Here is a 26,532-nt window from a genome sequence, read left to right on the forward strand (position 1 = left end):
AAAAAAAAAAAAGAATTAGAAGCACTGTGATTAGTGTGTTTTCAGGGCAATCATCTTTGCTTGCATTTATTAAAAAAACAACAACAAAAAACAAAAACCACCAAGATGCTCACTGAGCTGAGAGGAATTATGGGGAGAGTAATATGGGAGGACAAAGTGTAGCAAAGTTATGAGTGTTTAAAGAATTCCGGAAATGTTTTCATTTTGATTCCCATTATAATTAGGTTGCTGGCAGATGGAGAGAATGTAAATCATATCCTAGCAGGAGACAGACACTGGGTTCTCCAAGATACATAGCCTGCTGAAAAGACAGCTGCTTTTATCCTGGGGAGGTGACAGCCTGACTTTGTGTGTTGTAGGATTTAAAAAATAAATTAATATTTTATTGTGTACTGTTCATTACCGCTTCTCCACTCCACAGGCAGCAAGGAATAAATGAAACCATGATTAAGTGGCAGCCAGGTCCCAGGGACCTATTGAGAGCAGAGCTATTTACCTCGTAGGGGAGGGTTTTTAATCTGTGGAGGACACAATAGCAGAACCCTAATTGTAGCAGAGACTTAAAAAGCCTGAGATGATGATTTGGGGAGGACTAGCACTGAGGGCCTCATTTTTTCTTGGAATCAAAGTTGATGGGTGCTACTGCAACCAGACTTAAGAATTCATATAGCCTTCCCTGTCCTCTCACACATACCTGGCTTCATAAGCAATAGGGCTGTAGCATAGAGCTACATAAAATCTCATAAAATGTAACCCTCCAGAACCACAACCAACAGGATTTAAAAATCTATACATAGGATTTCATCCCATAGCTCTGGATCCAACCTTGAACTCATAGCATCCAGAAAACGTATCTCATGTGGCTGGTTGGTATCTGATAGAGGAAATATTCTAGGTACTAGATAACCTCAGGCTTGGTACCTTCCTGGGACATTCCACCCTTCCCAGAAGCAAATGGGAATGTTTTTTAGGAGAGTAGGCCTTGGGTACCAATTGGAATTTGTTCATTCCCAGATTCCTGACTTGGAAGTTAGACAAAGGGAGAGAGGAATAAGAAGAAAAGGACACCAGAGGTCTTCTATATGAGGTTGAATGGTGACAGGGAGATTTCCAGTTGCAGAAGAGACCCATGAAATGTGTCAGGAATAGTCCTGAGGTTTTCTATCCCACAGGAGCTCTGTTAGTTCCTGTCCACCAAGTCCTAATGCAAAGCCATTCTGTATTCTCCATACCCAGTATGTCAGTGCACATGAGGTTCAAGCAGGCGAACACAAACCCTCCCCAGAGTGCTTCCATCCGATGCCTGGGAGCAGGCACAGCATGGCCATTAAGACAAGCACAATCTGTAGTCACACAGCTGGGAAATTTCCATGGTGACAAGGGCAAGAACACTGGTGGTAGGGATGATAGAGAGAGAAGAGGAATGAAGCAGAAAGCCATTTGTGGATAAGAAAAATGAATTGGAAATGAAAACTCAGTGGCAGGCCTCCTGGTACAGGGAAAAGTAAATTGTTTCTCAGCCTTCCAAGACTCTCTAGAATTATGCTCAATTACAGAAGGCAAATTTATACATGTTCACAACCTCTATGCAATCCAGCCCATTCCAACACTAAAGCGTGTTGGGTTTCCTGTAAGCCAATGCCCTTTGGCTTTGCCTGGCCCTGTTGCATCCTCTGAGGTTGGCAGGCACTTAACTCTCCAAAGCCTTCTCTACCCAAGGTTCTCTTAGAAATCCCTGGTGTTGGAATTATTGTTTCAATGCTGCTAAAAGGTTATGTTTCTTTGACCTGGATTTTTATCTCAAAGCGTTAAACTTAATAGTTACTTTGGACTGAGTCACTTGCATTAGATCCAGTGAAGTGACATCCTTAAACCTATAAAGATTAATAGAGAGGAATTTACATGAATGTTAGTGCTTGTTTTAATAATATCCTACTGTTCAATTTGGACCAGTACTGCTTTCTGAGAAACAGACACATAGGTCTAGGACATCCTAAACAAAATCTCCATCCATAGAAAACATCCTTCCATACGCAAAGATGCTGAATGTGCCCCCTCAAATCATTCAGGGCTGCGAGAGATGCTATTGTTCCTTTGAATGCACTAAAACTGTGCATAGAGAGGCAATTCCCAAGGTAACAAAAAGTCTGAAAAGCAAGTAGGAATGTACGGCCCTGTCTAATTTGAAAATTCTGTATTTTAGAAATTGAAAGGGTTGGCAGTTCAACTTTTTTTTAACTCTTATGTTGCAGTGAAGGTTTTTCTCTTTGTGATTTGGTTTGTTCCCTTTCTGACAAGCTGGTATGCCTTGTGCAAGATTTTTTTTTTTAACTTAATGAATGCTACAAGGATGAAAAGGTTAAAAAAAAACACAACCGCAAAGGGCTGTGCTGGTGATGTTGATGGACAGAATGAAGAAGTTTGAAAGCCTCCTGTGACTCCAGATCAATATGAGTCCACCAGAAGCCTTTCCAGAGTTAAGGAAGTGTCCCGTCACTTGAAGCACAGGGACTCTGACTTCAGAAACTATGGTAGACCAGCTGGCTGCACATGATGACAAACCTTACTGGGAATTTCCATAGAATTCACTGGCAAAGTCACATGTTAAGAGATCTTTTTATGCTAAGCAATTACTCCCATTCCCTAAAAGTTATCCAAGGAGACTCTAAGCCATTTTGCAATTTTTTTTAAAAAAAATTATAGAGTTATGTGAACAATCATATATATATATATATATATATATATATATATATATATATATATATGTATCTTTATATACTTATGAAAGGATTCTAAGGAGCATTATCCTTTCTTTGCCTCTCCATTTATAATTTCTTCTTCACATCTTGCCCAATTCATTTGGCAGCAAGCAATTAATATTTTCATGATGTAAACGTCTTGTTCCCACCTGGTCAGCCATAGCTCTCTACAAGTCAAAATCACCCTGAAGAGGTTTCTCACTGACATCCAGTTCATTAGTTGCTGAACATGATTAAAGCAATATATTATAATGAACTGATTTTTAATAAAAACAAACCGACAAACAAAGCTTGCTCTAAGTTATTAAATTACCACCCTCCACTTATGTCAAGCAACCATTTGAACATGAGAGAGGAGACATGTCACATTACCTGAGTTTAAGCTGTCTTTCTCCCACAGTTAGAAACCTGCAAATTTATGCCAATATGTTCAATTCCCTGGATGTAGCCCAAACGGTTACATTTCTCTGACAGTTCTGAGATTATAGCCATACTTTTAGAGGAGGAGGAAAGTCAAGAGGACCCTCTTCAGGGTTTGTGAGACGCTTGCTGGTTAAAGCAAAGCTATTTCGTTAGAAAGCCATTTGGCCAGTACCTGGCAAGCAGTGAATGGTTTAATTCTCCAGAGGAATGGGGGGATATCAAGGACAGAGATCTGAAGACTAAAGGTATTCCCCTTGAAATGCAGCAACTTCGGTTCTTCCAGTAGCTGTCCACCTTGATGCCTTTCATCTGACACCACTTCCTATAGGACAGGGAGAGAGAAGAGGCACAACAATGAAGTATCCAGTTGTCTCTGCTTTTCCTTCCATAGATGTGTATGCTCACTACCAAGTATCGCCCAGAAACAGACAAACAGCATGATGGCTGCAGTCCTCCTTTACCCTCTGTACCCTTGTGAGGTCAAGACTAAGGATTAAAAGCGGCTAATAGCATTGGGGCAGAAAGAAAGAGTTGATCGTTATGTTGCTTAGGCTTTTGAACACTCTATGCCTTTCTTTAGAAGACCTCCATTGCACTAAGCAAATTTTAACACTGTTGAATTTCCACAATTGTATGAATTTCATTCTGGTATGACTATAATCCATATGTCAGGTTAGGTACAGAAACCTCCCATCATATTTCACAATAAAGGTAGAAACAGCCCCCTCCTCTCTGGTTCACTTGTTGGTCACTAACATAGGTATTATCCACATTTATTCTCTGTCTCAAAACAGATGTTACAGAGTGCACATGTCATGTTTATTTGTACTAATGTTCATAAAAGTTATGCCAAAGGCCAAGTTATGCCGAAGTAATCAGTCAGTTTTAGCTCAGAAAAAAAAAATCAAAATTCTGAGATAAGTATGCCTGCATCTTTCACTGAGAAGTCGTTATAAATACATTTCATGCAAACACAATGCACATACATCCTATTGAGTAAACCATTTAATTGGTTCCAAATTTGTGTTGTTCAGAAACATTGGAAAGGTGATATAGTAAGTGAAATAATAGCTATGATTTCTGTAAAATTTTAAACCACCATGGGCTGAGGCTTTTCCTGTTACTAGAGATAAGAGACCTCCCTAAACCTATTTTTAAAAAACCACCATTAATTTTGTTATAATTTTCTTGCAAAGCTAAGATAAATAAGAAAGCTGAAATCCTTAAATTATGTTTTGTAATCGTCCCAGATTCTAAAAAAGATTGTAAGAAGTCAAGCAAATAGGTTTATAAATACAGTATAAATACATTTTAATTATAAATATAACTTTCAATTATCAGTGAGTAAAAGCTGCTCTGAAGGTGATCTTTATCTCTTGTGTATGTGTAAAATAACATTAAAAAAAACGTTTCTGACTAAGAAGCAGCTGCCCATGTGTATATAAATAGGTTGTAAGTATCTTTTGTTAGGACTAAGTGTTTCAATTCTGATGTCATTTTCTCCAGCTCTTTCATCTTGTTCTGGGAGGGTGTTTTTCTGGGCCCCCTAGGTCTTACTTGAGTTTATTCATAAGCTTCTAATATGGTATTTATTCACTAGGCACCGTGGCATTCAGCACTTGAAAAGTGGCTAGTGACTGAGGAATTGAATATTTCATTTTAATTATGTTAAATGTAAAGTCCCACAGGTGGTTAGTAATTACTGGACCTAACAGTGCTATGCTAAGTGATTCCTTATGTTCTGGATCTAAGACTTGGGTAAAACAACATGGTAGACGGTATCTGATTGGGGCCTCAAACCATGGGAAGAACGTGGCAGGGTGGGGAGAAAGGGAAATTCATTCCTGATGCTGACTTGAGGTCTTTCATAGATGCTGGCTACTGGTTCCTTCTTTTGAGATTAATGAGTGTCCACTGGAGCTATGCTTAAGCTGGACTTTGGGTGTCCAGAAATGAACTCTCTCTGCCACCAAGGAGCTCACAGTCTAGTGAGAGCATCAGAACAGTAGGCTAATATTATCACAGTACATGTGTAATACATGTGAATAGCACAATACATGTGTGCCTAGAAGTTAAGGCAAGGCAAAGGGTGCCTAACCCAGATAGGAGGAGAGGCCAGATAGAAGAAGCACTGTTTGAGCTGAACCTTAAGGTAAAATAGGGCCTAACCATAGGAAAAGGAGGGAGAGAGCCTTCCGGACAGTGGGCAGGGTTTGCACAAATGCGTGGAGGCAAGACTGAGCTGGAGAAGAAGGTGAGGGTGGAAAGTGTGTGGCTAGAGATGATGACCATGCAGGGCAGGGACCAGATCATGAATTCTTGCTTGCTATCCTAAGGGCTTGTATTAACATTGATCAGGGTTTCAGGTGCATAGGAATCTTCTGGGGGTTACATATTCTTCTAAAGAGTTCTAATCTTGTAACCCAAAACACAAGATTCTAATCTCATTTCTGTGTGGTTTTAGGCCTCATTCCCTTACTTCAGTTTATTCATAGCTAAGCAAAATAATTAGCATGATAATATACTGACCTCTTTTTGCAATTCCAGTGCTAGGTTAGAAACAAGTACAAATAAAACATGTGCTTTTTAAAACCACATTTAAGCCGCAGAATTACAAGCATCGACTCTTCAAGGTATATTTGACCAGTTTTTCTACAGTGCACCTCTTTTCTTTAAATCTATCTTGCCTGAATGTACAGAGAAGTAAACCGAGGTCAGCAGATGGAATGATTTCTTTGAGATCATGCATTACTTAGTGGAGAGCTCAGCTACTTTAATATTTCAAATCTATGCAGATTTTTCCCACCAGAAGGTAACTTTGAAGTTTTCAATCACTAAGTACCTATTTACAGGTGAAAACATGCAGATCCTCATCCCCCTTAAAGCCACATAGTTAATGACCAAGTTAAGACTAGAACAGGGAACTTGTTCATTGTCCAGTATTTTCTCTACTAGATTTCCCTGCATTTCCCTATGTTCTGCTTGATTTTTTTAAAGAAAGAAATAATGTGGTCAGACTACTATTAACCCTGTTTCATAAATAATTTTTCATTGCTAAGATATATGTAAAGATGATACAAGTCAGTCTGTATTAGTTCTAGGGTTATATATACTAAGTAGTCCTTGAAATGCAGAGTGGAAAATAGAAAAAGAAAAAAAAAGTTATAAAAAAAATGGATACCTACTTATAATTATCACAGAGGAAAACGGTACCTTTTAAAAGTTTCTGCTCTAGGCTCCAAATTTAAATACAACCATGATTTATGTTTGCTTTTTTTGTTTTTTAACTTACCATGTATTGAACCGACTGTATACAAGTAACAGTGTCTCCTAACCTTGCACAAAATAGTAAGCAATTACAGTAAAAAAAGAATTATTAATTATTAAAATGAAGAAGCCCAATAATAAACTAATCCTTGCATTTATATATTTGTAAAGGCACAACTGGTTTCATAATTAAAGAAATAAACACTGAGTATAAGCTTTAAAACACTCTTCAAATAGAATAAACTGTACTTAACAGTTACGCCCCTAGCTAATTGTATTATTCTCAGCGGCCGGGCCTGGACATCTAGATTTTTAAATGCTTCTCAGCTGGTTCCAAACCCTGGTTGGGTTTGGGAATCGGTGATACAAACAACTCTGCTGAGCTAGGTCTGAATCACCCATAGGGATGCATCACCCAGGAGCGGGGCCTGATGTTCATGTATTTTTTCCTATCTGCTTCCTGCATAACATGGACCCTCTGTTAAATCTATTGTAAAATTGATATTTGCATTAATTAAACTAGAAAATAGGGTCTGACCAGTTTCTTCATATGTAATATGTCACTAAAGGCTCTGGGTGATGTTTTTCCAGTCTCTGCTTCATCATTTCACATTGGGAGTTGCTAGTCATCCGGTTCTAGGAGTTGTGGCCAAGAAACTTGTGCTCTGTGCCTCACTGAGCTCTTTATGATGATTTAATGAGACAAGCAACAAAATTCAGGTGTGCTTCAGGGATAGGAAAACAGGCAGACCAGATTTACATATTTATGAGACAAAACTGTTTGAACTTAAGCACACACACACACACAGAAAAATTATGTTGCTGTGGTGTTTTCCTTTAAATGCTTTACATGAACAATATTTCCCAAGGTTGCATTATTGATAAATACAAGAACTTCATCTGGAGGAAATCCTTTGAAATTAGATTCTAAATCCACATTAATGCCAAGTAAGTAATGAGTACCAAGAGGTACTGAATGGGAGTGCTGGGAACAGCAGAGAAAAAAAACAAAACCAAACTAGGTTTTTTTTTCTTTTTTTCTTTTTCCTTTCTAAGATAGGGCAAGTGCTTAATTCCTTCCTTTCTCCATGTCAAGGTTTGAGCTGTGAGAGAGAAGGGAGGGATGGGGAGAGAATACAATAACAGAAACTTAGTTCTTAAAATGTTACTGCTTTGAAAAAAAGATCACCATTCCTCAACCTCTGCTTTGAATTCATCAAAGGAGGTGATGCCAAACACAGAGACATAAAATGTCAGCTCTAATTAGTACAGAAACACAGCAGTGGGAAGGACACCAAGTCATTAGGCCCTTCTCACCCTCTCCTCACCTTCAGGCAGATGGCATTTTTGTTTTTAAGGGCCATACCAGAACTGATCTAATTTTCATAGAGATGTTTTTAGATGTATTTATCGCAACAGATCTGAAACTAATTGAATTATGTTTTGCCAAGGTGTTTGAGGCATTTTTTTTGTTATTCAAAACTACTATGATTCAGATAAAATACCCCCCGAGCAAATGAGCAGCAAGAATAGTAGCTCTGCATGCAGGAGGTATAGGGAAGGAAGGTGTGGCTGAAAATGGAGCATGTTTCTGTTTGCTCACTGGTAAGTGGGGTCTGGAAACGGTGGGCTTTTAAAGGATTTTATGGGACATAATTTCCCCATGAAATCTGAATGCCTGGAAGAATGAATCATGCCCCTTAACCAGACTTCTTTCTTGGTTAAGAGCACAGGTCTAGTTGGGCATGTATTTGTTACCATTTCTTTTAGATATAAAAAATGCACCATAATAAATATGGCGACTGTACACCCACACTTGTATCTATTTCCAAATCACAAGAAACATTTCCATTATAGTGGTAGCTGAGGCAAATTCCTAGATAGGCAATTTCTGTATAAATGCTTCATGAAAAACTACACATTAATTTTGATGAAGAAGTCAGGGTTCTATCAGCATTGTAGAAAATGAGTCACCACCATATACAATATTTTCAGCTCACACCCACAAGTCGGGGAATTAATGTGTGAAGTCTTTCAGAGGTTCAACAAGTGAACTGATGCTAAGGCTTTCTAAAAGGGGGACTGTTTTAATGGGTTAGTAACTATATAATACTCCCCTCTAATTAAATACCACATATGAAGCCATAAGAAATATTATTTGGGATATTAAGGTTGTTTAAATGAACCCGTGTAAAAAGGCGTGAACACATGCACTTAGCAAGGTAAGAATCCAGAAAGCAAGATCCTTTTAGAAGCAACCACCAGAGACAAAGGCCAGGGAGTAAAACAGTTGTGTTCAGAAAAGCTAAAAGTTATATTTCAATTGTTCCATGAGTCAGAAGAGTTATTCAACCAAGGCCGATGCTCTCTCAGAACCCCAAGGGCGGAGCATGTCCTTTGCTGCTCATGACAGCTGTCACATTCATCCTGCCAGTAACATGTACAACCAAACCCAACTTTAACGTCAGCTTCATTCTACATAACAGGAGCAGGGAAGAATCGCTGGAGGTACATAGATTACAAAAAATGGGGTCAAAGTTATTTCCCCTGAAAAACATTTCTCTAACGCAAAATTAGAGTTTGAAGAAACATCTCTAAGTGAAATTAAGGTACTTGGATTCAATTTAGAGGGAGAATAACTTTCTTCCTAGAATTGACTAAGAGGAGTATATTACCCACAGGAGTGGATAGTGGTTGGGAAAGCTGTGTTCAGGGCCTCATTCACATTCTTCTGTGAACAGTTGAGCTTTTGTGGAATCTGGTAGCAATCAACAGAAATAAAAATAGATTATCTGGAAAGTCTATTGGAATAAACTCTACAGGCAAATGTTTAACTTACTGGTATACACAACAGCAGTGAGACCATTATTCAAAGAAAATTCCTAATTGGTTATGAAGGCTGACTTCCAAGGCGGCTGTGACGAACAGATCCTCATAATCATACCAGGCAGCAGTGTGCTATGCACATGAGCCAGAAGACTGGAACTGCTCCATGGCCCTGCCTGCACCCCTTCAGCTTACTCAGCCTTTGGAATCTGGCTGAGTTACTATACTAAACATCCAACTTGAGTTATGGTGCATTTTATAATTGTGAAGTAATGGTAACACTCTCAATACATCACTGAATGTCTTATGTAGTTTATCGTGGAGAACTCCTTTTCCTAGAGGTGGTGAAAGCAGATGACATGCGTAGAATGCCAGTCATAGGATGAGGTGTAACTACTTATGCTGAAGTTCTTTACACGACAAAATGGCACCCCTATGAACAACCTTTTATGTGTAGCCAGTATTAAGTGTGCCCTTCACCTGTGCTACCTAAGAGATAGGGAAGGTTTGGAAATGCAAGTTGGTACTGTCGTCTTTACTGGCTATGTTCAGGATTCAGGTCATTATATCCCTTGTCCTGGCAAACATGAGTTTTCCAGCTCAGTGTCTTAAATGCTAGTTAGAGGCAGTGCTCTGCATAATGGACTTAATGACCCAGGACTGGACTGGCAGGAATCTGGGATGAGGTGTGTCGAGAGAGCTATGCTACTTATGTGTGGGCAAAGCTTACACAGGCACTTCTGCACCATCCTTTCTGCTATTAATAAATCCACACTCTGTGAGTAGCTAATTTAAGATAAATCTTACATGATTAAAAAGTGTCAAAAGTGGAAAGGAACCTTGACCATCTCTGCCCTAGTAGCCCTGATAATTAATAGACTATGATAAGTATGATTAATAATTGTTGTTTTCTGACTACAACCTTCGGTTAATTCAAGCAATTTTCTCCTTGCCCTCTGCACAACAAATACCTCATGTCTGTAGTTCACCCCATTCTCCATTCTTGACAGGGTAACCGTTTCTCTTTTGCTCCTAGATTTCATCCATCCATGAAGGTTCACAAAGAGGTCTCTACAACTCCCTTCCAGTTCCTCTACTGAACTGGGTCTTTATTTTCTGAATTCCGACTTCACTTCTAGTCAGTTTTACAATTTAGTACACAAGGCTTTGATTTAACCCGTCTCTTTTTCTGACTGCCAGGGACCTAAGCGCCTTGTTGGACACACAGTAAACACAGCTCTCACTTCAAGATAGGTATCCCCATCAGGCCAGTGGTGTGGGTTCATTTTCCAGACCTTCAGTAATAGAATTCTCTATTGATACTGATCTTTAAGAAACCCCATGCTTTCATGACACCAAAGAATTATAGAGACAGAGCTGACCTGAAATGCACAAGGGGTATTGTCCACACAGTAGACTCTCAGGTTGTAATCCAGGGAGTTGCAGGACATGCAGCCGAAAACCGCCACCTTGAGTTGCTTCACGGCACAGTCTGTGATTGGTTCTCCAGTAAGGGCATATGTCCCAAAGCTGTCTAGGAGCACATGACATGCAAAGGGGTCCAACAGGCAGTAACAGGATGTGGATTCATCCTCCACTGACATCACCTCCTGTTGGGAAAAGGTGCGTTAAATTCTCTTGGTTTAGAAATAAAAGATGTGATTTGATTTTAACAATTACTTTCCAAGGACATAACTAACCAAACAAACATTTTCAGAATTAGGGCATTTTCATTGCCCTAATTTTCTTCTTCTTCTTTTTTTAATCCTCACCCAAGGATATTTTTCCTTTGCTTTTTTAGAGAGACTGGAAAAGAGAGGGAAAGACAGAGAGAAATATCAATGTGAGAGAAACACACTGATTGGTTGCCTCGTGCACCAGCCCTGACAAGGGGCTGGGCTGGGGAGGAGCCTGCAACCAAGGTATGTGTCCTTTACCTGAATCGAACCTGGGACCCTTTGGTTCTCAGGCCGACGCTCTATCCACTGAGCAAAACTGGCTAGGGCTGCCCTAATTTTCTTGATGTTAACTATTCTTCTGTCAAAATAACTGTTTACCTCAGAAACTCAAGAAAAGGTTATATTCGGTATTGGAATCCTACTTAATAGATTATAACAAACATTGGTTTCAAAGTTTTCCTATTTTTGGTTAATTTGTTCAATGCCAAATTTTAAAAAATGTCTTAAACATTAACATCAATAAGTAAACATTTATGTTTTTTAAAAAGGGTATTTCTGAAAAGATCTTTTGTTTTGTTTTGTTTTGAATATATTTTATTGATTTTTTACAGAGAGAAAGGGAGAGGGATAGAGAGTTAGAAACATGGATGAGAGAGAAACATCAATTCAGCTGCCTCCTGCACACTCTCCAATGGGGATGTGCCCGCAACCAAGGTATATGCCCTTGACCGGAATTGAACCTGGGACCCTTCAGTTCGCAGGCCGACGCTCTATCCACTGAGTCAAACCAGTTAGGGCTGAAAATATCTTTTGCTATCCTTAAGGTACTATAAATATTTTTCAAAATATTTTATCCTCTTCCATTTCACCAAAATCATTCACGAGGAACCATTAAATAAATAGTTTGGATAAGATGTACTAAGAATATATCACTTTCTCTGATAAGAATTTAGGTCCATGTGTGGCTGGTTTGGTAGAGCATAAATCTAATACCATCTGGATGTAAAAGATTGTGAGGAAGTGCCGAGAAGAGAAACTAAAGAGGAGGAAATCAGGCAAAGCAAAACTTAATAAAAAGCAGACCCAAACCTGGCCCAGTTAGGAAGCCCATGGAACTTCATGCCCCAGGAAATTTGCCTGTGGTGTATGAGGACTGAATAAATAGCAGAATGCATTTCCAACAGAGAATATAGACCAGTTTGCAGACAGAGCTGGGCAGAGTAAATGTAATCTATTGCAGCAACTGGCATTTTTCTTCTCATAGGGAAACACGATTTTCCTTTTACTTCTCTTGCTGGAAGTACCTCCTGGGAGGTCCGGTCCCAGGGCTAGCTGGAACAGGTCATTGTGTTCCAACAAGATAATTCACCTGCTTTCATGCAAACTGACTTCAGAGGGACATAAAAGGAATCCCTATCAGACAGATAAATCAGAGGTTTCACTTAGAACAGTAATTCCACTGCAATCTTTCTTTGCTGTGACGGTCTCCCTTGCTGTTACCCTTGTCTCGTGTTTCCTCACTGTCTGTTCTAATGCATTCATTAATTCACCAAAATATACTTAGCACCTATTGCATTCCTGATTACTTAAATATAGGTTTATTATAATCCCTCTGATGATAAAACAGATACAGTGATTTTATATAATCCCTATTTATATAATCCCATATAATCCCTATGATGACAAAAACAGATATAGTGACACAGTTTTATGTCTCAAAGAGACGTACATAAGGATATATCTCTGTGGGTAATTACAACTGTATTCTAAAACTGAACAAAAATAGCTTGGGATTCTCTCATCTCTTTTCCCTTATCCTGGAAAACCACTAGCCAATACCTTCAGGGTGTTATAAAACACATGTCACCACCCTCTGAAAAATAAGAAAATGCTCACAGATTTCACAGCGGACTCTTGGTATTAAGAGAGCATAAGGTTAAATCTGTCCTGTAGGTGTAACCCAAATCCTGGTTTTCAAAAAAGGAAAAAGAGAGTCTCACCTCCCACGTGCCCTGCTGTGTCCTCTTCTTTAAATGGATATTCCAGTGCTCAGAACTGACGTCTGCACAGTGTGGTATGGTCAATGCAAAGGGCGTGGTGACAATCATGTCTGGGGGACCACAGGTGACTTCAGGACTCAGGAGCACCTCGGATCCATCGGACTGGAGGCTTTACCATGGGGAAGGGATGAAGGAGAGAGGCATGTAAAGGAGGGGGCTCATTTGAATGAGAATTTAGTTACAGAAGGGGTAAGGGTGGGGAGTCGGGGGTTCTCTTCAGCCCAAGCACAGTCCTTTCCCAGCATTCCTCCTGGACAGCACCACACATGTGGAGGGCTGGGCTGGACCACAGCCATTCACCTGAGTTGCTCAGGCACCCAGACTGGGCTTCAGCCTAGATTTCAAATCTGGGTTCTGACAAACAAAATGACAAATGTTTCTGCAGAAATAAAGGGCAGAATAGAAGAAAGCAAAGATGTGACCAGTGTGTCACACGCCAGCTATGGAATCCTTATTTTTGTTGATAACATTGTCAATTACCAAAGCCAAGAACGTTATAGAAATGACTAATCTTAGCATCAGATTCCTTTCTTCTAACATATTCTACAAATATTTTTAATGCTAGTAGAGGCTAAAGCAAAGTATTATGAAACAAAGCAACACCTGAAACACACCCAGACTGAGTATGTCTCTTCTGGTTTTAAAAACATTTAATTTTTACCAATTCGTAGTGATAGCATAGTAAAAAGCCCATTATCAATGTGCATAATCAAATATATATCTTTCAACTCTTTCCTATTTTAGATCTAAATTTAAAATCATTTTACCCAGAGTTGGTGTTTAGATTTTTCTGTATTGTGAATTATTTATGGGAATGCAGAGTCATGAAACAGATAAAAGAAAGTGAATCTTAATTAAAGGGAGATAATACCAGCTCAGTGAATGCCTCTCTCTTTCATTTTCTGTCTTTTGTTTTTAATCTCTGTCCCCACACAGGCAGGGACTGTTATAGGACAGTGGTCAATGAGGAGACCCTAGAAGCCTCCTCATGCCCCCCACCAGATGCTTATGTATTTTTGAACAATATTTACATTTTTTGACACATTTTCCCTTGTAGGAGATATAGTGACACAGTAGATAGCCAGTAAAGTAATTGAGGACTCTCAGCATTTCTCCTGGACAAAGGTACCTGAGAGCTGGGCTTGGGCTTACTCAGGCTTTCTCTTACCCTACCCAGAAAGGACATTTAAATATATCACCCCTGGTCAAAACAGCAACCTCTTGAGCAAGATAAAGATGAAAATTGGTACTCAAAGATACCACCTTTTCTGTGATCTTGTATAAACAGTTTTTCCATGAGTACATCTAACATGTTATTAGTTTCTGACTTGCTCTGTTCACATCGGTTGTTCTTGCTCAGGTTAGTAATGGTCACACTCTACTTGATTATCTCTAATTTACTGCTGCAATAAAAGCCAAGGCATATAATTGAGCAGAAACATCTTTCATCTACTGTATCTAAAACAGACCTGAATGTATCACACAGTTTCTCTTCTTCCCCAAGAAGCACCAGAGACGACTTCAAAAAATTCACCCTCCCATGTAGCCAACCATTGTCCAAAGCTGACAATTCTTTCTATACAAGCAAAGCATAAGGTACCTGAAAATATATCTACATTTACCTTTAAGCAGGGTAGGCAAGCTATGGGTGTATTAGCAATAACAAATGCTCTATAACCATCCTATGAATATACTTGAGGTCTGAAAAAAAAGGAAAATGCCAGTGTGAGCTGTAACCAGCACGGAGTGGCAGCCTGCGTGTGGATGCCTGCCAGGGCCATTAGAGAGGGCTAAGCGCTTTTCCCGTAATTGCCGCCTGCATCCATCACAGACAGGAATAGCAGAGATGTTTATGAGTGACCGATGACAAGCTCTCCTAAAAGAACTACTTAATTGCTTTCAGAGACTCATCCCCCTTGTTGAACATATTGTTCAAACATATGGGAATTTGGGGAATTATTTAATGCCAAATGAACTGAAATCAGCTAATTAGATGAACTCTCACACTCGTGAATAGCGAGGCTCCTTTCTGTAATAACTTAAACAGCATTAGGAGTCACAGCCGGTGCACATCCAGTACAGGCACTGAGTGGATCGGGAGCTTTGCGGTAGGCAGGCATCATGCATTTCCATACATGGAAAAGGAGTAAATCAAGATTTATATCTAATCATCCCACTGTGAAACGGTGTCTGGATGCAGGTTTCTCTAGTGAAAGAACAGAATTTAAATCTCTTCATTTCCCCCCCCCCCCCCATGATTAATAAAAAACTTGCCCTTTTCTGCTACCTTTCATTTGAGGCAATCAGGAAGATTTACAAAATATTAATTAAAGCTCTTCACACACCTGGGGAAGCAGGTGTGAACAGCAGAAGGTCACAGAGAAGTCGATTAAGGCAATGGCAGCAAAATATCCCTACATTTCTACTCGCAGGCTCCTGCTCTCTGTGACCAGATATACTGCCCTCCTCTGTTACCAGTAGGAGATTTCTGGTCCAATTGCTGGCTCCTGTGACATCCAAGACAAGGTGGGGGGAAAGCATAGTCTGAGTGTAGTCATGGATACAGACTTAGGGCCTTTGAGGACAGAGGGCTGGGGAGATTTAATTAGGCCTGTGCATAAATGAAGATTCATAAGGAAAGTATGGGTGGCATTTAAGTTTTCTCACATTATATAGTACATGTCAAGAAAGTAGCCATGCTCCTGCTAGAAGAAAAAGGTGACAGTTTTCTAAAACTGCTGTGAGCTAATAATAACTGTGAAATAATAACAGCAGCGATTTCAAGAGCATAATATGAACCACTTCAGGGCATCACATACCATAGTGTAGATAGAAAAGTCTGGTTGTGTGGACTTTTGCTACCTATTCTTTTCATTGTGTTTTTGTTATCTCTCTCTCTCTCTCTCTCTCTCTCTCTCTCTCTCTCTCTCTCTCCTGTTATCTATCTATCTATCTATCTATCTATCTATCTATCTATCTATCTGCTGTGCATGTTTATGAAAGCTTCTGGATAGGAGGAGATGATCAATAATTTAAGAGTTAGGTCTATGTAACCAGGTGGCTTGCTGAGCAACTATATGGAAATACGGCTGTGAATTAAAATTTCTGCTCACACAGTGCAGCAGAGGGTTATGGGGAGAACTGACAGCTCTGCAGCTTTGATGCAGAAAACACAGGGTGGGAGAGGGTGCACAGGAGCAGCCTGGTAATCCGGTGAATCAGGTAGACCCATGCTGCTAACCTTGTTTAGTTACCAGGAGGGGAAACCCTTAATAGAAGTGGCTGCAGAGAACGTAGGCACTGGGCCAAAAGAACAGTCTTATGTCCTCACTGTGCTCTTCGTGGCATCATCCCTGATACCTCATCCCTCTTCTCACTTTTTCTCTGTTATTAAAACTAGACGTTGTGGCAAAAGGGAAAGCCCATGCCTTTCTGTACCTCACTTTCCTCATGTGTAAAATAACCCCTACTCTAAGATTGCTCTGAGTTCAAAGAAGTATAAACAGCACCTAGTATATGTTCATTGGGGGATATTTCTATTTCCCCAACCCCAAACTTCCACCCTTCCTGACTTTCTACTTGTCCTACTTCTATCAGAACTGTGTTTCTTTGAGGTGGCAAATCTATTCAACAAAATTGTCATTATATCAATACATGCTTGGACAAAATTGTCAGTGCCTTAGAGATGTGCACTATGGGAATTTAAGGCACCTCATGAATGCTTTTTCATCCTTACCTCCCAGTCTGAGCTCACCTCAGCAAGCAGAGGAATCCCACTAAATTGTCAATTTGTTCCCGCCTCAAGGAATTCCAGCTGTTCCATCCTCTCCGGAGTGCTCAGTGGGGCCTGGAAGAGTTTTCCTCCAGATCCACGTGGTTGGCTCCCCCAGGCCCTTGAGGTCTTGGCTCAAATGGCACGTGCTAATGAGGTATTCCCTGACTGTGCCTAAGCAAGGCAGTGAAAGCACTCCCTACACCAAAAGCTGGCCGCTCTTATTCTCCACAGCATGTATTGACCTTTAAAGCACTTATCATTTGTTTACTTACTTTTTTTTGCCTTCCACAAACTAGAATGTAAGCTCTATAAGGCCAGAATAATTATTTTTTTCTGTTCTGCTTTGTTCATTGCTGTGTCCCCAATGCTGTTTGTAAGCACTAAAACATATTTGTTGAAAAGGACATAGGAGCATGAGGTGGTTCCTAGTAATGAAATCTAGAAAATTGTGAGCAAAGTAAACCATGGTACCAAAGGATAATAATCCACTGAATAACATAACATATTAACTACATGCCTCTGAATGAGTGAATGAGAAGGGAAAAGTCTTCCGTACAATAGAAAGCCAGCTAATACATGTAGAAAATCATTATTTGGTGACCAACAATATTAACTTTTGACACAGTTGAGAATTATAAATGGGTGCTAATCTACATGGTGAACGTATGAAAACTAATAGGGAACTATTTACATGGTTTCAAAGTATCTTTGAAACTAATTACAAAGGGTAAAATATGATTTTATAGTGGGGAATCTTGGCAGGCACCACCTAACCCGTTATCCAAGTTCACACTGCCAAGGATGGGATGAGTCAGCAGACCATACCTCCTGAGATATGAAAAGAACTAGGCCTCACTTCTGTAACATTCCTGCCAATAACACAAAACCTGAATTTATTTATTTATTATTTATTTATTTTTTGTTATTATTAGTTAAGGTATTACAAATGTGTCCTCATCCCCCCCATTAACCCCCAACCTCCCCCCCACACACAAACTCATGCTCCCATCCCCCTGTTGTCCATGTCCATTGGTTTGGCTTATATACATGTATACAAGTCCTTCGGTTGATCTCTTTCCCTTACCCCCGCCCTCCCCTACTTTCCTTCTGGGGATTGATAGCCTGATCGCTGTTTCTCAGTCTTTGGGTCTGTCCCTTTTCATCAGTCTGTGTTGTTCTCTATAATCCACAAATGAGTGAGATCATGTGGTATTTATCTTTCTCTGACTGGCTTATTTCACTTAGCATAATGCTCTCCAGTTCCATCCATGCTGTTGCAAAAGGCAAGAGTTCCCATGCACCCCTATGTTCATAGCAGCACAATTCACTGTAGCTACGATTTGGAAACAGCCTAAGTGCCCATCAGCAGATGAGTGGATTAGAAAACTGTGGTACATATACACATTGGAATACTATGCTGCGGTAAAAAAACACAAAAAACAAAAAACAAAACCTGAATTTAATTGTAAGGAAATATCAGACAAGCCCAATTGAGGGGTATTCTACAAAATAAGTGATCTACCCTCTTAAAACCCATCTAATGTCATGAAATAGAGACAGTTTTAGGAACTGTTTCAAATTCAAAGAGACTAAAGACACGTGGCAATAGAATGTAGTGAAGGGACTTAGATTTTCAATTGCTGTAAAGGACATTATTCAGATAACAGGTGAAATATGAATAACTATGGAGTAGGTGATAGTATGTTAATGGTAATTTCTTAATTTTGATAACTGTGCTGTGGTTAGGCGAGAGAAATTATTTTTCAGATATACATGCTGAAGTATTCAGGAACAAAGGGAATCTTGTTCATAATGGCTAAAAAATAAGTATGTGTGTATGCGTGTGTATTTTTTGTGTAAACACACCTATATGGAGAATACAGCAAATGTAAAATGTTAACACTTGTGAATCTGGATGTGGGATAGCTGAGAATTCTTTATACTATTGCAACACTGAAGGTTAAAATTGTGTCAAAAACAAAACACCGCAATGTTTTTTAAATAAATAAATGAATGAAAATAGAGGCCAGTGAGAATTTTTCCAGGAATTTTACAATAAATTAGCCAGGTCACTGACTAACACTGAATACAGTGTAGTGGAGGGTGAGAAAAGTGCTACATTGGGTCGTGATGAGGTGATAGTCAAACTTCATCACATAGTAACTAATATTCTGCAGCACCTGCCCCCACACCACTGCCACCAGAAGGTCACGCTGGTGAAGGTCAGCTACAATGCAGCACCTGCTGACCACGCAGGTCTGGGTTATCTGTGCACATACCGCGTTTGCTTTCAATATTTTTTGACCTGATTCTAGACTTGTAACATGTCACTCTCTTTATGCAAAACAACCAGCTCTGTATTTTGAGATGAGATTTTCATTGTTGTTGTTTTCTGCCATGCTGCGCTTGGTAATTACCCTTCCCTCCTCTTCTCCTTATGGTCTATATTATAGATTAATGTAGGTTGGATCACCTTTACCCAGAGTATCACTCAGGAATGCAGGCAGGAGAGTAATGATAGTTTTACTATGCCAGACCCTGGGTCGATACATAATTAAATCATCTTTTAATGGAAGAGACATAAAAGGCAGATAGATGGAAGCTGCACTTAGTCTTAAAATTAAAGCTCAGAAAGGAAGATCGCTCCAGTCTCCTACAATTTTCTACCCAAGAAGATTCATAGTTTTAACTAATATTATTCTCTTTTCATTAAAACCCTCAGATATTGACCTAGGGTGCTAACATGCTGTGGATAAAAATCAAGATTTGGGGTTTATTATTTCTGTTTTTTCTCCTTAAGTCAGAAACCTCTCTCCCTCTGGAGCTCTCAGATCAGCCCAGGACAATGGCATCACAGAACCTATTTCCTGGAGAGAGGGCCTTGTAAAGCCAGCGTGGCTACCAGTCAACCCGATATCATGACCAGGTCTCAGGGCTGTAATTCTCTAGCTGCCATGTATGACTTAGGCAGACAGACTCCTGGCAGGGGAGACTAAGAGATCAGGAGCAGAATAGAGAGAAAAAAAGTGAAGTTGAGAAAAATCTTCTTTTTATCATAATAGATTCCCTGTTTAGTCTTTAAGTGGCTCTAAAACTGCAATGTGGTTCCAAATTCCCTTGGGCAGCTTTTTTCAAATGATGTTTCTGGACACCACAAATGAAGAGTCTGATCATTTTTCATTAGGGCCCAGAAACCTGCTCTGTTTACTTGCACTCCCTAGATGCAAGGCAGCACTGGCACTAACATTTGAGAAAAGTTGTGTAGTTCTTGAGAAAACATCCAAAGCAACACCTCAGGCAGTGCAGGCTTGGAGGTCTGTCAAGTACCAATAGGGGAAGCTTCTCAAATGGAAATTGGATGCCTGTTAAGTTGAAATGCTCAATATCGAGGCCTTGGATGACGCTACTGTGATGGAAAAAGCAGCTGCACAGGAACTGGTCCTACATGCCTTTTCTTGAAATAGCATGTGTATTAATAAGCATGGATGTCAGGTTGGAGGGTTGGTTAGCAGTAACTGGAAATAATGTTAAAGCTCATCAAGCCGTTATATTCCATTAGTTGGGGTGGGAAAGGAGCAGTTAGAACAGTGGATTACAACAAGCAACAAGTGCAATCACCGAGGATAGAAGCATATGGCTCTACTATTAAAGGGTTTAAAGATCTGGGTCACCCACCCGGTATTATCTGAAATAGGATCACAGGAAGGGAAATGGTACCAGGGGAACTGGGGCGGGAGGGAAATTACACACTAGAATAAGGATCTGAATTTGATGAAATCTGAGCAACACCACACTGAGAGATTAAACTGTTTGCATATGTTAAATGGCTTTGGTTTACACATACACACACATAGGGTGTTTACCAATTAATATACTAACGGAATCACAAATCATGTGCAAATCACCAGTTCCTAGATGCAATTTAAGCCTCATCTCTCATGCAGTGTCAGGCTTGCGGTTAGCTTGTTTACTGCAAGTGGAATGATGGCTCCCTGAAAGTGCTTTAAAGTAAAAGCAGTGAGGGGAAGGGAGAGAGTGATCTCTGCGGCACGCTGCTACAGCACTTTTTATATCTCCTAGGCTGTTCATTCATTTACATGTTGAATGGGAGAAGCAGCCTTCTCTAGAGGAAGTCCCATTTCACAGAATCATTTCATTTTAGGCAGGGAAAGGAGCTGGGAGTAATCAGGCCCATAGCACTGTTTAACTGAGGAAACAAAGGGCGTGGCATGGGGTGGAGTGACAGGGCCAAAGCCACACCTCACTGTTGACAGAGCTGGGACTAAAATCCCCTGTCCTGTTAGTGTTGGTGGCCACGGGTGGGGGTAAGGCAGTGGAAAGAACAGATGTTCCCTGGGACACAGTCTCCAATCCTGGGATTTTGAAGGTAAAACGTTGGCATTCGAGTTGTTAAGGTTGTATTCATAGACACCAGAGGTGTATAGAGTGCTCTGAGTAGTCTAGTATCACTTTCCTATTAATGCCATACCACAGACTTACTGACTTAAAAACAACACAGATGTATTATTTACAGTTCTGAGGTCAGTACTCTCACTAACCTAACATAAAGGTGTCGTCAGGGCTCCAGAGAAGAATCCATTTCTTTGCTTCCTCCAGCTTCTAGAGGCCCCCTGCCTTCCTTGGCCAGAGTCCCCTTCTTCTGGGATCAGCAGGATAGCATCTTCATATCTCTGCATTTGACTCTGCTACTCCTGCCTTCCTTGCATAGGCCTATCTGCATAATCTCGAATAATCTTTTACTCTCCAGGTGCTTAACCTTAATCACATCAGTAAAGCCCCTTGGCCATGGACTGTAATATATTCACAGGTTCCCAGTATTAGAATGTGATTTCTTTTGGGGCGGGGGTGGGGGGTGTGGGGGGGAATAGGGTGACATTCTTCTGTCTACCACCAGGCTCTTCATGGCTTGTTCACTTTACAGTTAGAACCTAGAGACCCCCTGCTATTGTCTCCTGGTCCAATGTTTTCTCCCAGATGCCATACAACCAGACCAAGGTGTTGGTTGACCTTTGTGTTATCTTAGCTGTTTCAGTTGCCAGCACCCTCATGTAACTTCCAGGGTGAAGCTCCATATCTGCATGCAACTTGGAGTTCTGGGGAGTCATTATGGTTTGTGCTAAAGATGATAACCAAGGGAGTTAAGAGGTTGATCACCCAGGTTTTGGAAGGGCTGTGGGGATCATGTTAGCACAGAGGGTGGCCCCAGGAGTGTCTTCTCGTAGCATTTTTATTAGTCTATAACTAACTGAAGTGGAAAAGATGACATATATTAAATATCTTAATAGGACAGGTTATTTCTCCTTCCAGCATGAGCAATAAAAGAGATGGCACATACAAATAAAAATAATTACAGTCTATGGTGTTCCTTTACAATGTGCAATTACACTCATGAACTGGTGACTCTCGTTGAATTAAGGCGCACCTTCCATTCAGATCTATTAACAACATTCGCACGCCGTTGTTAGCTTGTCAATGGCATAGTAATTAAAGACTCCTCTGGACCACGCTGCTCACTTCACTTTGTGAGCTCACAGGGCCTTCAAAGCACTTTGATTAAAATGGCAGCAATGTTTATTTATGTGTGTTCGTTTGTGACTTGAGGGAGGTAAGGAGGAAGGGATGGTAAAGAACATGGCATGGGGAAATTCTCCTTCCCCCCAAAAGGCAGATCATAAAATGACAATGTGAGGGTCCCTCACCTGCTTTTTCATTTTCCCTCCTTTCTCTTCCCCTCCTCACTTTTTGTGGGTGATGATATTATATTCTAACCTAAATGACTTTGTGAAGAAACCATCAGGATTTTACTGCAGCAAAGAGCACAGTCTTCTAAAGGTGCATCAACCCTTCTAGGCCATTAGGATGCCATTTGATAAATTGCACCTTTTATGACACTGCACTGGTAGCCTGAAAGAATTAATGTGTTTTTGAAATTGCAGCAATTTACTCCCCTCACACTGGCAGAAAGAGCCCCTTTGTTTGTGACGTAGGAAGCCCCTTTTCTCCTCAGCAGCTCCCTGGGCCTAATAGGAAGTTAATTAATGCCAAATTTCCTCCAGAGGATGGGTGTATGCCATCAGTTGGACTCTTCCAAGAAAAATTTGTCAAACTTAAGGCAACAAACTGTATTCAAATTCATGACTGACCTTTGAACAGAAATGATGGCAGGAATGATTTGTTCATGTCTATCTGTCGCTCTTTAGCAAAGAAAGCATGGCAAAGTGGATAGGGACAAAGCTTGTTCCAGGTGGCCACCTGCTCTCCTGACTGGTCATTGATCTTCTAAATCTAACACCAGCCCACCTGGTGTCCATTGTTGGACTCATACAATCTACCTCTAATGTGTAAATCATAGGCCAGAATGTTAAGGGAAATTCAAAGGAACTGATGCAGGGTGTCCTTGGGACCTTCACAAGGCTCTCGATTTTACAGTCAACAGTTAATATGTGTTATCACTGGATTCATCTGCTATCAGTCAAAAAGGAAAGATCCTAAATTCTTTTGCATCATTGTCACGAGCTAAAACAAATCCCATGGACTTTAGAGAGCTTATCTATGTAATTAAAAATAGAAGCATAGACAAACAGTAATTGCAAAACATTGCATTTACATGGCACTTTACAATTTGCACAGGACTTTTCATATGTAAAGTCCCTGTATTGTCCTCACCCAAATCCTGGAATGCAGTTAATAATAGACAACATTTGTAGATAATAGAATTGAGGTCCAGAGAAAGAAAATGAGTTGCTCAAAGCCATTTAGGCTGTTAAGTGGCAAGGCAGAGTGGAATTCAGAACTTCTGAATCCCTGTGTTCTCATTCTATGATGTCTTCTCATTTCTGATAATCCTTTATTTCCCATGTAATGCCAATGATCGAATCTGAGCTACTTTCCTGACAAGTTATGCATATTATCAGTTCCGTAAGCTCCAGGACAGGCAGATTCTTTCCCAGCTAGGAAGGCACAGGCCACAAAGCAGGCAGATTTCACCCTGCTCAAAGCAGGCAGGCACAGTATCTGCCCGATATTGTGACATTTTGCTCTGAGTGGTACTGCTACTACGTGCTGTAGCCAAAATCTTGTCATGGAATTTCCACTCAGCAGTCAACTTTTTCCTTGTTATAAATATTACTTTTGCCTATTATTAATTCTTGAATCAATTTTCTTCCTGTCCCTTTTCTTATATGTCAAAGAGCTGTGTTTATTCCCTGGAAAGAAATCCAGAGTTGCTCCCCGAGCAGCTATTATCACAAACTCTCAGGTGACCTTCAGCTGGCAAATCTCTCTCTACTAATTAATCATCAGCTCCCAAGCCAGAATTCTGGGAATTATCTTCAACTCCTTCATCTCCTTCAACACACACTGCACATGCACATGCACATGCACATGCACACAGATGACCTTGCTGAGCTCCTCCTGAAGTCTCTCCCAAACCTTCCCACTGACAGCAATGTGAGGATTAGAGAATGGATTTAAAATGTTCACAACTAGAGACAAGGATACTTAAAAGTAGAGTGACTAATTTATTATGCAAATTGAGATACTTTTGAGGGTGAAAAGGGGGCATTATTAATAACTGTGCCAGGCAAAATGAGGCATATTTTCACTGTGCTCACAAGGAGGATGTGGGTATTAATGAGACTTGAACTCGGGTGGTGGCAGTGGAGGTGAAATAGAAGGTAATATATCTAAAACTAGACGCCTGATGCATGAAATTCGTGCAAGGGGCTTGGTCCTCGCATCCATGGTGGCTTGCCTGGGCCCTTGCAGCCCTGACTTTGTCCAGAAGGTCGCCTGGAAGGTTGTTTGGCTGACCAGTCTAATTAGCATATTCTGCTTTTATTATTATAGATGTAAATATGACTAGGTCTCTGAATTCTTAAGCCTCACCAATACCTACCCACCAGTTAAGTTTCAATTTCCCCAATTCCACTCTTTCATGTTCTGTTCTGATTTGCTTAGTTCTAAAATATGTGATAGTATTTATTCATCTGTGCTTTTGCGCCTTCTATTATCTTGGACTGGAATGCCTTTTACTCTTCCAATTTTTAAGTCAATTGTCACTTCCTCTCTGAACCTTCCCTGAGTCTTTGGATGGGGTTCATTCTTTGACTACTGGTAAACATTTGTGTATCTTTTCACCACATGAATCACACTGAAACATCATTATTCACTTGAGGAACTGGGTTTGCTTCTGGGGCTTCATCTGTTACTGTGTTAAGTATCTAATTTTCTTAGTAATTGCTAACAATTGTGCTTAGTGGAACCACCCATGGTAGCATTTCATTTTGATTCTATAACTTTCAGTGACATCTAGTTATTAAAATAGTTTGATTTCATTTGTAGGACTCATTTTGTTCATTTTTAAACTTTAATCTTACATCTGATTCAAACTCCAGTACCCATGCACACGGACACACAGTCTGCACACGACCATTAGCATATACATATACAAGGCTCTGGGTTCTTAGTCTGGAGAGGAGGGAGCAGGTTGAGCTTATCCCAGTGGCATGAGCTTATCCCTATAGTATTGTGATAGAAAGGAGAAAGAAGGGAAACAAATATCTCCTTACTTCTTCCTGGGGCAAGACAATGATGAATTTTTTCATGGGTGACAAAAGTTTTTGAAGATAATCCTTAATGGATTCAGTGTAAATGGTTGGTAACTTCAAAAGGCCTAACTGACAGAGGGTGCAGGTGACTAGATTGCAAACAGTTGCCCTAAGCATCTGTCATTCCTTGTGGGTATCAGTTGCATCTGCCAACTGGCCCTCCACTGACAGCATCCCAACCCTGCTCTCTGAGCCTCTTTGCCTCATATTGAGGTGGCCCCTGGAAAACCTGTTTTCAATCTCATTTACCCAACTCCTGGCCAGGGTGCATCTTCTCTATCTCTTGGGAAAATGGGAACCTGGAAATTATGGAAGTGCTCTTTGCCCCTCTCTCCTTGGCTTTAGCAGTATGTCCTTTCTCAAAGCTTTTTCTTTTGCTGTCCTCTGGTAACATGGGATAAATCAACAAACTGATGGACCATGAGAAAATCAGGTATCCATGTCCACTTCCTGCAGATGACACAAAATTTTGAGTAGTTCTCTTGGGGCTATTTTCTTTGGCTTTGGTCAGAGCAGAGACAGCCATGTTTGATACCTGCACTCCTCCAAAATATGACTCCTCTTTTTGTCTCTTCCAGCTCCATACTTATATCAATAGGGCGGGAGGGAGTATGGTGTGTGAGTGGATGGGAGAGAGGTAGTGCTCATTCTGATGAAGTGATGCTTCTCAACAGGTGCTGCCGGGAGGTAGGACTATTAGCCTTAGCCTTATAGTTGGAAAATACCTGAAATTAGAATGTTGGGGTACTTAGTTCTTTTTTTTAAGGGATCCTCTTTTTTTTTATTTCTACCAGAAATAAACTACTTCACCTAAGGGATCCTATTTTTCTTGGTCCACAGAACCAAATACACTTGGCACTTAATGGTCATTGAGCTCATAATATCAATTGTGAAAACTATCCCAGAAGTCCACAACTTTTTTGCAGTGAGATAGTACAGTGTTTTTGCCAGAGCTGGAGGATAGCTTGAGACAGAACCTGGTGGGGAACTCCTCTAAGCCAGTGGTCGCCAACTGGTGGTCTGCGGACCACTGGTGGTCCATGAGGTCCAAAAGGTTGGGGACCACTGGTTTAAGGAAACCTTTGGATCAGCAGTCACCAACTGGTGGTCTGC

The 26,532-nt window shown here is 40.4% G+C and overlaps 1 protein-coding gene across 5 annotated transcripts in view; it reads right to left on the reverse strand.

Moving 5' to 3' along the window:
• The window catches only part of UNC5D (unc-5 netrin receptor D), a 527,348-nt gene that overhangs the window by 27,322 nt on the left and 473,494 nt on the right, over positions 1-26,532 (reverse strand). For all 5 annotated transcript variants that reach the window (XM_059685428.1, XM_059685430.1, XM_059685426.1 and 2 more), the window contains 3 exons: positions 12,955-13,123; positions 10,658-10,885; positions 3,355-3,504 (listed from right to left, as the gene is read on the reverse strand). In XM_059685428.1, coding sequence (XP_059541411.1) covers positions 3,355-3,504; positions 10,658-10,885; positions 12,955-13,123 — 547 coding nt within the window. The remainder of the gene's footprint in view (positions 1-3,354; positions 3,505-10,657; positions 10,886-12,954; positions 13,124-26,532) is intronic.

This window comes from Myotis daubentonii, chromosome 2 (genome assembly GCF_963259705.1).
Source record: "Myotis daubentonii chromosome 2, mMyoDau2.1, whole genome shotgun sequence".
Classification (NCBI taxonomy): Eukaryota; Metazoa; Chordata; class Mammalia; order Chiroptera; family Vespertilionidae; genus Myotis; species Myotis daubentonii.